Source organism: Canis aureus, chromosome 11 (genome assembly GCF_053574225.1).
Source record: "Canis aureus isolate CA01 chromosome 11, VMU_Caureus_v.1.0, whole genome shotgun sequence".
Classification (NCBI taxonomy): Eukaryota; Metazoa; Chordata; class Mammalia; order Carnivora; family Canidae; genus Canis; species Canis aureus.
Window position 1 is genome coordinate 45,031,230 of NC_135621.1, and position 13,094 is coordinate 45,044,323.

The window sequence follows — 13,094 nt, forward strand, 5'->3', positions numbered from 1 at the left end:
TATTAAATGTATTCATCTTATATTGTATATCTGAAAATTCCACTAAGTCTTTGCAGGTCTGACTGTATTATCTGTGTTCTGCTGGCTTTCATTCAGGATACCTTATTTGTGGATTTGTGATTTAGGACTATGAACTCACGTTCCTTTGAAGGTTTATCTGTAGTGTGTTTAAGGACTAAGTTCAAGTTGTGTTCTTTCAGGAAGAACTTCCATGCAGTTGCTTTAGCAATGAGCTCAGAGGCATTACCATCTTAGGATCACTTTAAGAACTTGGTTGGAGAGGTTTTGAAACCGCACGTACCATGAGAATTTAAACTGCTTTTGACCTCTGAGAATGCCTTCCTTTCTTGTCAGCAACAATTTAGAACACTAAAAAATACTTTTATCCAATATTTTGAGTTATTATCACATGAGTTGTTCAGAATATCTAGTCCTTCACACACTGGAAATGCAAAGCTCTAAAGTCTAATTCCTGACATTACTGAAAGACAATGCTGATGAAGTAGAGGTAGGTAATCTAGACTGCTCTTCAGTTTTCTCAAGCCATGTGGAAGTGGTGAGCAGAAAGCTAGAATGGCTGAGGTTCCCTTTGGTGATGGGTAGGTGAGTGACTCTATCAGGAAATGTGTCAGTGGCTACTAAGAGAGACCAGGATGGAAGTCACTTCTTTCCCAGTCACAGAAATCTGGAGAAGGCAGTCCAGAACTGGCTTACAGTGGCTCCACGGTGTCATCAGGAATATTATCCTTATAGCTTTGCCTCTATAAAGATAGCCCTTGGCCCAAGAAGGCTGCATCCACAACTACACTTCTGTCAGACAGCAGAAGGGGGTTAAGTCCAGAAAGGGCATATGCCATTTGTCTGTCCCTCTGAAGAAGCATCTGTTGTAGCCAACTTCTGCCCACCTCCGTCCATCTGGCAATCCATAGCTCCAGGAAGGCTGGAAGTTTAATCTTTTAGCTGATCCTATTGCTCTTGGGGTAGAATTGGAGAATCCTGGATACATGATAGGCAAGTAGTAGTCTCTGCCACAGAACCTAAACATTCTCACTTGTCTGAGGTTCCCCATCAAGGGAGAGACTGAAATCAAGAGGATAATTTGCTGGAACAAAGTCCTGAAGAATGTGGGAGAGAGTAAGGTCAAAAGCATAGAAGGACAGTTTCAACTTGGGAGAATAGACACATCCTCATTTGAGACCAAATGGAACAGAAGGAGAAGACAGGCCACTCTGTCGGTATGGGATGGTAAGACTGGAAGCCAAGGGCTTCCTCATAGGGTGCACATGACAAGGTCTGCTATGGAGGTCACAGAGTTGTGGTGGGAGGGGGTCAGCGTGCAGAAGACAGACCATCTGCTGTGTGAATGTAAACAGTACCAAAAATGCATGTTGAAAGCCACCTGTCAAAAAGGTTATACTTATGAGTAAAAACTGGTTTCCATAAGCAGGAGAAAATCATTTCATAGAAACATGATTCTAAAGTAGGCAACACCGTCACAACACATTTGGCCTGTCACACTTGAAAAGCACTTTGTCAAAATCTGGTCTCGTTACATAAGAAAACTGAATCTAAAGTTGGAGGTAACAAATGGCAAAAAAAAAAAAAAAATTTAGGCATCGGTGATAAAGAACACCCTTAACATTCTTTTCATAACTCTCCTAAAGTGCCTTTCATATGCAGTAGAACTCTTCTGAAGTATTTCTGAGCCACCCACCTTGGAAGCTCTGTGGTAGATATCTGCTGAAGCCATGGTCAGCAACCTTGGGGAGTGAGGATATAAATTGAGGTTTGCAAGAAGATAGGAGTATACAACTCATCTACAGCCTTTCCTTCCTCTACAAATAAGGAAGAATCAATTTTATTTGATTATTCTTGTTCTATTTCACTTCTCCCAATTATTATCCCAATTTTCCTGAACCATTTCTTACCAATCACTTAAGAAAGGACTACCTGGGGAACCCTGGGTGGCTCAGCAGTTTAGCACCTGCCTTCAGCCCAGGGCGTGATCCTGGAGTCCAGGGATCAAGTCCCACATTGGGCTCCCTGCATGGAGCCTGCTTCTCCCTCTGCCTGTGTCTCTGCCTCTCTCTCTCTCATGAATAAGTAAATACAGGCCTTTTTTTTTTTTTTTTTTTTTAAAAAAAAAAAGGGCTACCTAGTACTTCCTATAAACCTTTCCTCCGAACACTGGAAGACAGACTCTAGGTATCCTTTTTGTTTGCCTTCCCTGATCACTGTGTGTTTCTGTTGTGGAATTAGATAAACTCAATGCTTAAGCATCAAATTGTATCAACTGTCACATCACAAATGCTCCACATGAAATAGAAAGTTAGTCGTAAATAGCAAAGTCTCCCAAAATTAACTTACAGAAATTTGCCGCTCAGGTTCTAAATCACAATACTGATTTTAGAAGAGAGATGTTTCTATTTAAATCAAGTTCAGCCAGCATGATTAAATAGCTGCCTGGGGCCTAGGTGCCATGTGGCCAGAAAGGGCTCACCAGCCACATCCAGAGGTCCTGGAGCTGGTGTTGAGCTCACACTATAAGCCTTAGCCCAGCAGAGAGGCAGGATGATGAGGCAGTTCTCAAACTTACAGAGATCAAATTGGCACAGTGAACATTTAGAAGTACATCCTGCATGAGCTCCACAGTGGAATAAAGCCTGCTGTTTTCCATCACGGTGGACACTGCCCCCCACCACGCTCAAGCAGTGTTCTCTCAAGAGCTGTATGCATTGCAGCTCTCAGTCAAATGCAGCACTCTAGATTTTCACCTTTATTCTTCCCACAACATTTCACTTTAATGTCAGCTAACAATAGAAAATCAGAGGAGGCAGCTCTCCCACAAAACCCATGGAACTACCAGGCAAGTGAAAGAACTGACCACACTTGTATCAACCTGCAATTAAAATTTCATGAAAGATCCTTCAAAGTAAATTTGTTAGATGAGTACATTTTTAAAACCAGCACTGGCTCTCATATGTAGGAAAACAAATATTCACTAATACAAACACTTCTGACAGATAAAAATGGGTCACAGCTGTTTGTTACTCTGAATTACAGCAAAAATAAATTTTGTAATGTAATCTGAAGGAACTCTAGGCCTTCCATAATTCTTAGTTTTAAGATTCAAACCCAGATTAAATACTACATCATTCAACATAAACATTAGAGAACACTTCCCCTAATTTTTCTGTTAATGTTAATTTGGCAAGAAGTGTTAAGTGCTAAGAGGATTCTACTTCAGAAAATACTTGATGCTTTTTACTGATTGAGATATAATTTATCATTTTATGTGCTATTATCTGTCTACAAAAAAATTTAAGGTGGTCTTTTACAGTAATTGGGATTAACTGACATCTCAGGCTGAGACAAAAATTATTTTAACTAGAAAAAAACATTTAACCAAAAATGGCAAGAAACTGGAATCTTTCAGTTACTCTTTTGAAAAGACAATGTTTTATTTTTTTTTAAGACAATGTTTTATAAAAATGATTGCCTATTTCTTCTAAATAAGACAAACACTAAAATTTTTCCTATCAATCTTTTTTTTAGTAATTTTGTTGCTATCCTTATAAAGCAAAAATAAATGATAATGTAACTATAAAGCTTAGTTTGCAATATTTCCACTGTATAATTTAGTCACACTATTAAAAAACACTTCACATTCACTCTTATGTAGCTATATGTGGATAAATGGTGAACAGACAGTTTCATAGCTTAAAATATAAGTAAGGAAAACTTAGACATCTGCCATACCAATAGCTGGGGTTTTGTTTGTTTATTTATTTATGGAAAGGTTATTCATTTAAAAAGAGAGTTCTAAGAAATGTAACACAATTCTCAGCAATAATGATTTTTGAGATCTGTGAGATTTGAAACATAATTGTAAAAAAATTAAAAGCTGAAAAGAATTTCTATTTTTTCCTTTTTAAAAAAATCCAGATGATTTGTCACATCAAGGAAGTCTGGCACATTACCAAGGCCACAGTCTTAGTCATCCTCAGAATCGCTGTCTCTTCTTGTGGGAATGGAGCACCGCACTGAGGATAGCAAAGTGTCTTCAATTGGTTTCTTAGGGTTTTCCTCCAAGTCTGTCTTGATGGCTCCAGACTCTGACAGTTTCCACTCCAACTCTACATGATAAAGAAAAACCAAATTACCTAAGACAGTCAGCACAGGACCCTCACCCTCAAGCCCATCAAGCCAGTTTTTATCTAAGCAGAACTATGCAGCAACATTTGATGATAATTTTAGTGCTGTAATTATAAGGAACCTAGAAAAGAAAAAAATCAGACTTTTAAGAAGGAAAACAAAATAGTTGTACTTTTTTTTAGAAAAGGAGATCAAATGAGATACTATATATATTTGAATCTACGGTAATTAAAAGAAAAAAGACTAAACCTGTCTTCTAATGACTAGTTTCTCAACTCACACAATTTTCCAGGAGAGAAGTCAGCAAGAAGCATTTAAAGGAAATACTTTTCACAGTCCTGCTGGCAATCTAATCATTAAATCTAATTTTAGTTAACAAAAGGAAATTCTTAGGCCTCATTCCAGTATCTCAATCTATTAGAGTCAAAGGATAAATGTATGATGACATCCTAGAACTTATAATTTGCTCCAAGTAATAAAAACAATACCAAGAAAATAAAGAACCAGCAACCAAAGCCTCAATTCCTATATTTCACTCTCTTAGGATCCAATGAAACTCCATATGGGTGTGAAACCTTGTGAAGTGAAATCAAGTGATATATTTTCCACTGCAGAAAAGACCCCAGACAGAAGTTAGGAACTACATGAGACACGCAAACTGCCTGGTTTCAGTGATGCTCTGCTAATTAGACACCTCTATTAAAATGTGACAATCAATTTTATTTAAGTTCTATTAATTAAAATGCCCCATGGAGATCAATAATACCAGTATTTAAAGTCCTCAGTACCTGAGTTGAGTGTTATGAAAATTCAGCAAATTTCTTTAGAACAAAAAAAAAAAAAAAGAAAAACCTTGATTCCAATTCTTGACTCAAGAATATATTTAGATCCACCTAAACATACATATATATTGGTGTATGTATTAATGTTACTGTTCATTTACACACAGTAATCAGTGTAAGTTCACTAATCTTCAGGTAAGACTTTTTCTAGAAATACACTGACCTACTATCATATTCCCATCTCTTTTCCCCTCATGGTATATCAAAAGACCAGACTAAAATGCAAACATATACTTAGTTTGAAATGCAGTATGCCTTTGAACATTAGAATAATGCATAATTGTTGTAACACGCATTGTATATACATGTGCACAGATGTTAAAACTTATCCCAGTTGAGCACCTTATATATTTATATAAAATGGTATATAGAGTCATACCGTAACATGTTTTTAAGCACAGGTAGACATGTTATTTCAATAATGAGTGACTTAGGAGAAAGCCCTCAGGCCTTAAGTTCCATCTTTCATGTTATGAGTATATACATTTTTTTTTTTTTTTGGTTAAAGATTTTATTTATATATTCATGAGAGACAGAGAGAGAGGCAGAGACATAGGAGAGGGAAAAGCAGGCTCCCTAAGGGGAGCCTGATGCAGGACTTGATCCCAGGACCCCAGGATCACACTCTGAGCCGAAGAAAGCCACTCAACCACTGAGCCACCCAGACATCCTGAATGTATATATATTTTGACACCTCGTATAACAGGTAGAAAGGAATAAAAAAGATACATCCTTCAGGAATAAAAGGATACACCCTTCAGGAGTTAAGAGGTAGAACTCAATAAAATTTTAACTTAATAATCACTAAGATATTCAACTGAGAAAATATGAATGGGGTGTGTGTGTATATGTGTGTGTATTCACACACATATACATATAACCTATACACGTACATAACCAATATATGTATACAACTTACGTATATACATATTTAAGCTTCTGTTAATAATATATTCATGTGAATTAAACAAAAAATGAATGTTGAGATCTTGATCTATAACTTAAAACATATGCAACTATAGGGACAAACAAAAGATATTAGACATTAATATTAAATATACATACTTTAAAACCCAGTGTGCTCTTTTAACAGAATTCTTAGAGAGCTGTTGAAACTGCCCCCAATGACTCATCTTCTTTTTTTTTCCCCCAAAGATTTTATTTATTTTTTTATGAGAGACACAGAGAGAGAGGCAGAGACACAGGCGAAGGAGAAGCAGGCTCCTCACAGGGAGCCTGATGCGGGACTTGATCCCCGGACCAGAGGATCATGCCCTGAGCCAAAGGCAGATGCTCAACTGCTAAGCCACCCAGGCATCCCCTCAATGACTTATCTAATGAGAGAGTAAATCTGCTTCCTCCTTTTTATCACTCACTCACAGGGTCAAAGGTAACTTTGACAAATCATCATAACACATGTCTCTTCAACAGAAACATCCTCTCATCATTTATAACATGCACTGGTCATCCCTCATATGCCCTGGACCATCTCACAAAGAGACTCTTACCATCTATTGTCAGATTCATGCCACCAAACACTAGAGGTCCAATAAATTGAGCCTTGATATCACCTTCAAGGTAAACAAATATTGTAGGCAGATTCCTATCAGGATAATTGGGTATGCAGGTTGTTGAAATGGCTTTGATAAATTTGACATCAGGAAACTTCCTGGCAAGTCCGCTGAAGTGTTGATTTATGAGGGCACAGAGGGGAATCCTGTAAAAGAGAAATGGGAAACAATGATGAGAGAGGAACTCTATAAAAAAGAAATAGAAGCAACTGTAATTCTGCATTTCTATAGGGCAAAGCTCAACTACCTTTCTACCTATGTAAACTCTCATCATAGCTTCATAAGTGATTCTGGTACTCCAGCCTAGATGAATTAACATCTTTTTAAAAAACTTTCTAGTATGTTCGGGGAAAATGAAGAACTCAAAATCCAAAATCCAATTTAATTTGACTCAATAATAAGTGAGAAAAACAGCTTCAATGTTAAAGATAATTGTTTTACCCATCTGTATGAGAGAACATTCAAGATTTAGAAGGTGTGAAAAGGGTCAGAAAGCATTTCCTGCTTTTAAAAAAAAAACTTCCACACAAGTGCACAGTAGGAGAATACGGCTGGAGGTGAAAAATAGTGGAGGGCCACCGCAACACTTGGCCTGGAACAATTATTATAAAGGTTACCTCTGACATCTATGAGAATGATTCACTACATGGGATTCTGAAATGCCAGAGTTTCTCTAGAAGAGTAAATAGGAATTCTTTTTCAATAAAAGCAATCTTCGTTGTTACGATGTAACAAAAGCATTCTTTTTAGTCACAAATATTAATTTTAAAGTCTGAAGACGGGACACCTGGGTGGCTCAGCGGTTGAGTGTCTGCCTTCTGCCCAGGGTGTGATCCTGGAGACCTGGGATCGAGTCCCACATTGGGCTCTCTGCATGGAGCCTGCTTCTCCCTCTGCCTGTGTCTCTGCCTCTCTCTCTCTCTCTCTCTGTGTGTGTCTCTCATGAATAAATAAATAAAATCTTTAAAAAATAAATAAATAAAGTCTGAAGACTTAGACATTAGGTGTGGGCAAATCAGCAACAAAACACACTAGTAAAAAAAAATGATAAAACAAAAACAACAAACCTCCAATGTGGATTAAACCTGAGATGTCCAAGACATAAATTCAAATTAACATTAAGGACAGTGTGTAAGATCAGCTCACCCTTGTTTGTAAAGGTGCAAGATTACCCACAAGCCCTCACCGGCTTTGGTAACTTCTTGAACATAATCCTTTCCTGAGATCTCTAAAACTTCTCCAAATTTATTCTTCAGTTGTGTTGCTTTCCACTCAGCCAGCCTTTGCTGCCTGCACAGCACAAGGAGAAAGAGCGACATCTTACACATATACACACACCTTTCAGACAGTGACCTTTATAAAGATCCAGATCCTTTATAAAGATCCTTTATTTGCCACGTGGCAAAAGTCTAAGACCAGTTCACTGAGGTCCACAATATTACTACTTAATTATATATAGTCCTTCCCAAAAGCTATCTCAGGCAGAAATCTAACTTTTCAAAAGACACACATTTTAGTGCCACACAAAAAACCAAACAGTCCCTCTCGGTGGCACTAACCTGTACATTTCAATAGCACGTTCATCTTCCTCATTAAATTCGTCTTCATTATCCTCCAGCTCTTCCAAAGTCATATCTTCATACGTTTTCACTGAATGTAGTTAAGTTAGCAAAAACCAAAAAATGTAAAAGATGAACAAACCTGCATTTTGTTTTTCCTCCTTTATTTTTCTCCTAAAGATGTGCATGCAACATCAAGCGAAAATAAAACTCATTCACCAAAGCTAAAATAAAAAATACTGAAGGTATTACACTAGTAAATCAGAACCTGAGATTGTTTTAAAAAGATATAACCATGTTGACAAATGCAGCAGGACTAACTCTCCTACCTCCACACAATAGTAAGTATATGAATGAGAAGTTTCCCAAGTTCATAAAACCAGAGAGTTGTATTTGCCTGAACTCACCTGGTCTGCTCTTCAAGTACATACACCCATGGACCAGTGTATTAACAATTCTATCTTTGAGGACATGGAACGATACAGTGGGTGTCCCCCACACACCCTTCCTAGAATTAAAGGGGTCATCACAGGACGTCTTGGTCTCCAGAGTGATAGGCAGCTCTCTTATCTTTTAACCAACTGCTATAAAATCTTTATTTCATTTTTATTGCCATAAGCATTCTTGCTTCTTGACATCAAATCAGATTTTTGTTCCCCCATTCCAATTCTATCACTACACACTGTTCTTACCAGGATCAACAATGACCTCACCTTCCTGACTGATGGGTAATAGCACTGATCCAACCCACCACCGCTTCCTCTTTGAAACTGGTCCTCCTCTGGCCTCCAGGATGCTTTCTCTCCTACTTCTATGACTGCCCATCCTTTGGACCTTGGCTGATTTGACTCCTTTTACATCTATACCCACTCCCTTGGTGATTGCATCTCATGGCTTTATGCCTCCAGCCCATATTTCTCTGATTTGGAGAAAAACAGCCAACTGCCTACTTGCCATCTCTATTTGATTAATAAAAATCTCAATGTTTCTATGTTCCAAACAGAGCGCCTGATCCTAGCTCCAAACTGCTATTCACCAAGCCTTCCTCATCTCGGTTGGAGGATATGCCATCCTTCAGGCTGCTCAAGCCCAAAGCCTTACAGGCATCCTTCACTTCATTTTTCTCACAGCCCTCACAGGATCCACCAGCAAATCCTATTGGCCCTACCTTCAAACTATTTCCAGATCTGACCACATCTCACCACTTCCACCAACACTAAGTGGACTGGTCTAAGCCAATGGTGCCTCTTGCCTGAATTACTGTAGTTTCCAGACTCATCTCTCTACTTCCTGACTTGCTCCCCATCTTCCATACTTGGAAGGGCAGCAACAGGAGGGTGCTGTCAACATGTCAATCCTCTGTTCACACCTCCAGTAACTTCCACCCAACTAGATATAAAAGCCAAAGTCTTGGTTAAAAGATACAAGGTCCTCAGTGGTTTGACCCCACTTGCCTCTCTGAACTTACAACCCTTTCCTAGTCATACTGGCTTCCTGGCTGGTTCTCCAACATGCTCTTCACTCACTTAAGTAGCTCAGTTCAACTCCCTCCCATCTACTTAAATGTCACTCTCAGTAAGGCTCTCTCTGACCCTATCTAGATTTATACTCACCCTTCTTCCAACCCTTTCCAGGCCCTTTCCCTGCCTTATTTTCCCATATTTACTTATGTCTTGTTTATTGTCTGTCTCTCTCACTAGAATGTAAGCCCCATAAGAACAGGGATGTTTTGTCTGGTCTGTATACAGCAAGAGCCCCAGTGCTTAGAATAACACCTGGTAGACAGTCATTATTCAATAAACATTCACTGGATAAATGCTTTCTAGTGAATTCATCTCTAAATTAGCTCTAACACGGAAGAAGACAAAAGTATTGGCCCCTGTGATCAATGGGGCATTAAGTCAAGACTCAGAAATATTTTCTTCAGGATTATCAGGTGCTCATCTGATACAGACAAGAAGCTGTGGAAATGTGGAAATTCTACAGCTCAGGAAGTTGAAGGTTAGAGGACAGCCTGTGACACACTTAAGGTCCCAGAAATACTGTCTATCCCAGCACTCCAATCCCTGGTTCCCAATTCCTGCTCAGAACATCCTTCTACCAAAGCAGTTAGAGGCTTAAAAAGTTGTTTCTTAATCCACAGACAGAACAAATAAAGAATATAAGCAATCTCACCAACTGACTGCTGAAGGACTCGCTGTTCTTCTTCTTCTGCCTCCTTTTCCAAATCTTTCAAACTTTCCTTTGAGGGCAAGATGCCCTTTTTGCGTAAGATGTCATTCCACTCAGTGTCTGCATTAGGGTCCTGGGGGAAGTGGACCAAAAATACTATGAGTGCAAAGTACACTACAAAGGGTGCCATGTTGGGGAAAGGGTTGAATGGGAAAGGTGGCGGGAAGAGGAATTCAAACCAAATTATTCTGTGGCCTATTTCTGAGAAAGTGTCAAAAGATCCACCAGCCCTGTTCTTTTCCTGTTCATTCAATTTCACCCTCACCATGCAAGACACACACCCAGTAAATAGCCTTTGGTAAAAATCAGGATATGATGTGCAAATCAGTATCAATTCTCACACCAGGACTCTAACCTGGCTTCTATTTGATATTTTTATTAATGCTTCAGAGTGATTCATTCAACATATACTAAATGCTTGTGTCAAGTGTAATGATCAACAAGCTGTCGATCTAGAGAGTTGTAAGAGGTCTGCATTCCACAGAATGGGTAGGGATATTGTCTCAGAAGTAGATATTTAACCATCACTGAAAAGTGAGAAGGAAGCAGACGTGAGGAATGATAACTTAAGAAATTACTTTCCAGGCAGAGGAACCAGCACGTGCAAAGGGCTCAAGAATGGAGATAGGAGTATCGTAAAGTTCTAAGTGGCTCCAGTAGAGTCAGGAGGAGGAGAGCCTGATCCTAGGCTGACAAATTCTCAAACAGCTCAACCTGAGAGGAAGAACGGAGACCCCTTGGAATAGCTCACAATGGCTAACGCCTACTGAGTACCAGGTGCTGGGCACTCTCTGAAGCCCTTTACCTGGACCTACTTAGTAAATCCTCACAAGCCTAGGAAAAGATGTGACATTTAGGAAGACACTGTCATACTGGGACGAGTCAAATTTACCAGGATCAAATGTCAGAAGGATACATGTCAAAGTGGGCTCTAGCTCCCCAAACTAGCGAGTCAAACACTGGTTTTGCCTGGCTTGGCTAGAACACTGCTAATGGACCGGTCTGGCATAGGAACTCCAAGAGCACTGTGGAGAGAGCACTAAAACAGCCAGGCTGCAGCCCCAACTCCACGTCACTGTCTTGCTGAGATCTATCAAAAGAAAATGAACAGAATCCTTTCAACGGGGTGGTCAGGGAAGGCGCTCAAGAAATGACATTTCAACGCAGGGTTCTAAGGGACAGAGAACGCCAAGGAGGCCAGGGCAGCCCTGGAGCTCTCTCTTCCCCACTCCCGAGTGTCTGGCTTCTGGTAGACACACTCTATTTGTAGACGCTTATCCTGCCCAGCTCCCAAGCAAACCCACACTAACTCCATTTGTCATGTGCCACTTAGCCAGCGAGGATTTCATCAGAATTCCTAACTACAGTGAGGTCTAGGAAGCAGCAGGATGACCTCTGGCAAAGGGTCCTTCGACAAGGGGCAGCATTTAGTCCGAAACTTTTGCTAATTTCCATGATGTCTTCATTTTCTTTCGCTGTAAGTTTGTCCAATTCCATTAGAAAATTTCTGATACGAAAAAAAAAAAAAAAAGAGGACAAAACTAGAGGGTTTGGTTTTATCTATTTTCAGACAGTAACTGAGAAGGACCCTAGGGCTGAGCTGGGAACCGGGGAATCGGAGAGGGAGCGCACCTCAACCTGAACACCAGCGCGAGGGAGGGAGAGGATGGGACAGATCCCTCACCCGGCTCCGGCTCCGGCTCCGGCTCCCGCTCCGGGTGGGGTCGGGGACACGGGCTGCGACACCGATTACGTCATGGGATCTCCAGGCGGGACCCTTCCCTCATCCGCCTCAGCTTCCACATCCACACAACGGGCCCCTGACACACTTGCTCAGGTGCGAAGAGAATTAACAAACAGGAAGTAACCCTGTCAGGTGGGATGGGCGAGCTGTTCACACACGCCACGTGACGGCCCCAAAAGCCTGAGATTTAGGGGCGAGGCCCACGGGGTGCGGGTAGCCAGCCCGCGGCGCCCGGCGGGACCACGCCCGCCCTCCCGCACTGCGCCTGCGCCTGCGCTCCGCCTAGGCTCGCGTGACCTTTCTTGCGCCGGTGGCGCCCGGCGCTCCCCACGGTCCCAGCCCAGACGGTCTGCCGCTGCCACGGACCCAGCGGGGCAAACGCGCTGCGGCCCCCCCAGGCCTCGGCCCCCCAGGTTCTTTACCTGCATGGTGCCCAAAGTTGGTCACGCCAGGCGGAAGCCGTGTCCCCGCCCCTCAGCTCTCCGCGCATGCGCCCAGCCGCCACCCCCCCCTTCCAGCCCGGCCTTGGCCCCGCCCCCTAGCAGAGAGCAGGGCGGAGCCAGGGCGTCAGCGAGACGTCTGCGCCTGCGCCCGCTGCTCTAGAAACCGGCGCGGAAGCTGTGCGCATGCGCATGGGGTCCTGTCAGTGCGGGGGGCGGTCCGCTGGCGTCACGTGACCCGGAGCCCCTTCTCTTTGCTACCTTATTAGGGCAGGCCTCGGTCCTTGGAAAGGTGGGGCCAGGTGGAGGAGGTGCTCGTTGCGAGGTGTCGTCTGCTGCCTCAGACCCTACCGTTGTAAGGAGGGCTCGGCTCCCGAAGTCAGAAGTAGAAAGGTGTTTCAGTGCGCCAGTGTTAATTGAAAATGATGCAGGGTCGTCCGGAATTCACTCGCTTATCGTTTCAGCGTCAGATAAGGCAGTTAATTCAGACACATACTTACCAGGAGCCTATGTGCACCAGGCACTAGTCTAGGCTCTGCGGATACGGCGGT

The 13,094-nt window shown here is 41.7% G+C and overlaps 1 protein-coding gene across 1 annotated transcript; it reads right to left on the reverse strand.

Moving 5' to 3' along the window:
- Nucleotides 1-3,766: 3,766 nt before the first annotated feature.
- PDCL3 (phosducin like 3) lies at nt 3,767-12,646 on the reverse strand. The gene is made up of 6 exons (XM_077915018.1): nt 12,526-12,646; nt 10,303-10,432; nt 8,128-8,218; nt 7,715-7,858; nt 6,506-6,714; nt 3,767-4,136 (listed from the first exon to the last, which is right to left on the reverse strand). Exons 1-6 carry the CDS (start codon nt 12,529-12,531, stop codon nt 3,994-3,996), a joined length of 723 nt encoding a protein of 240 aa, XP_077771144.1. The 5' UTR covers nt 12,532-12,646; the 3' UTR covers nt 3,767-3,993.
- Nucleotides 12,647-13,094: the final 448 nt, after the last annotated feature.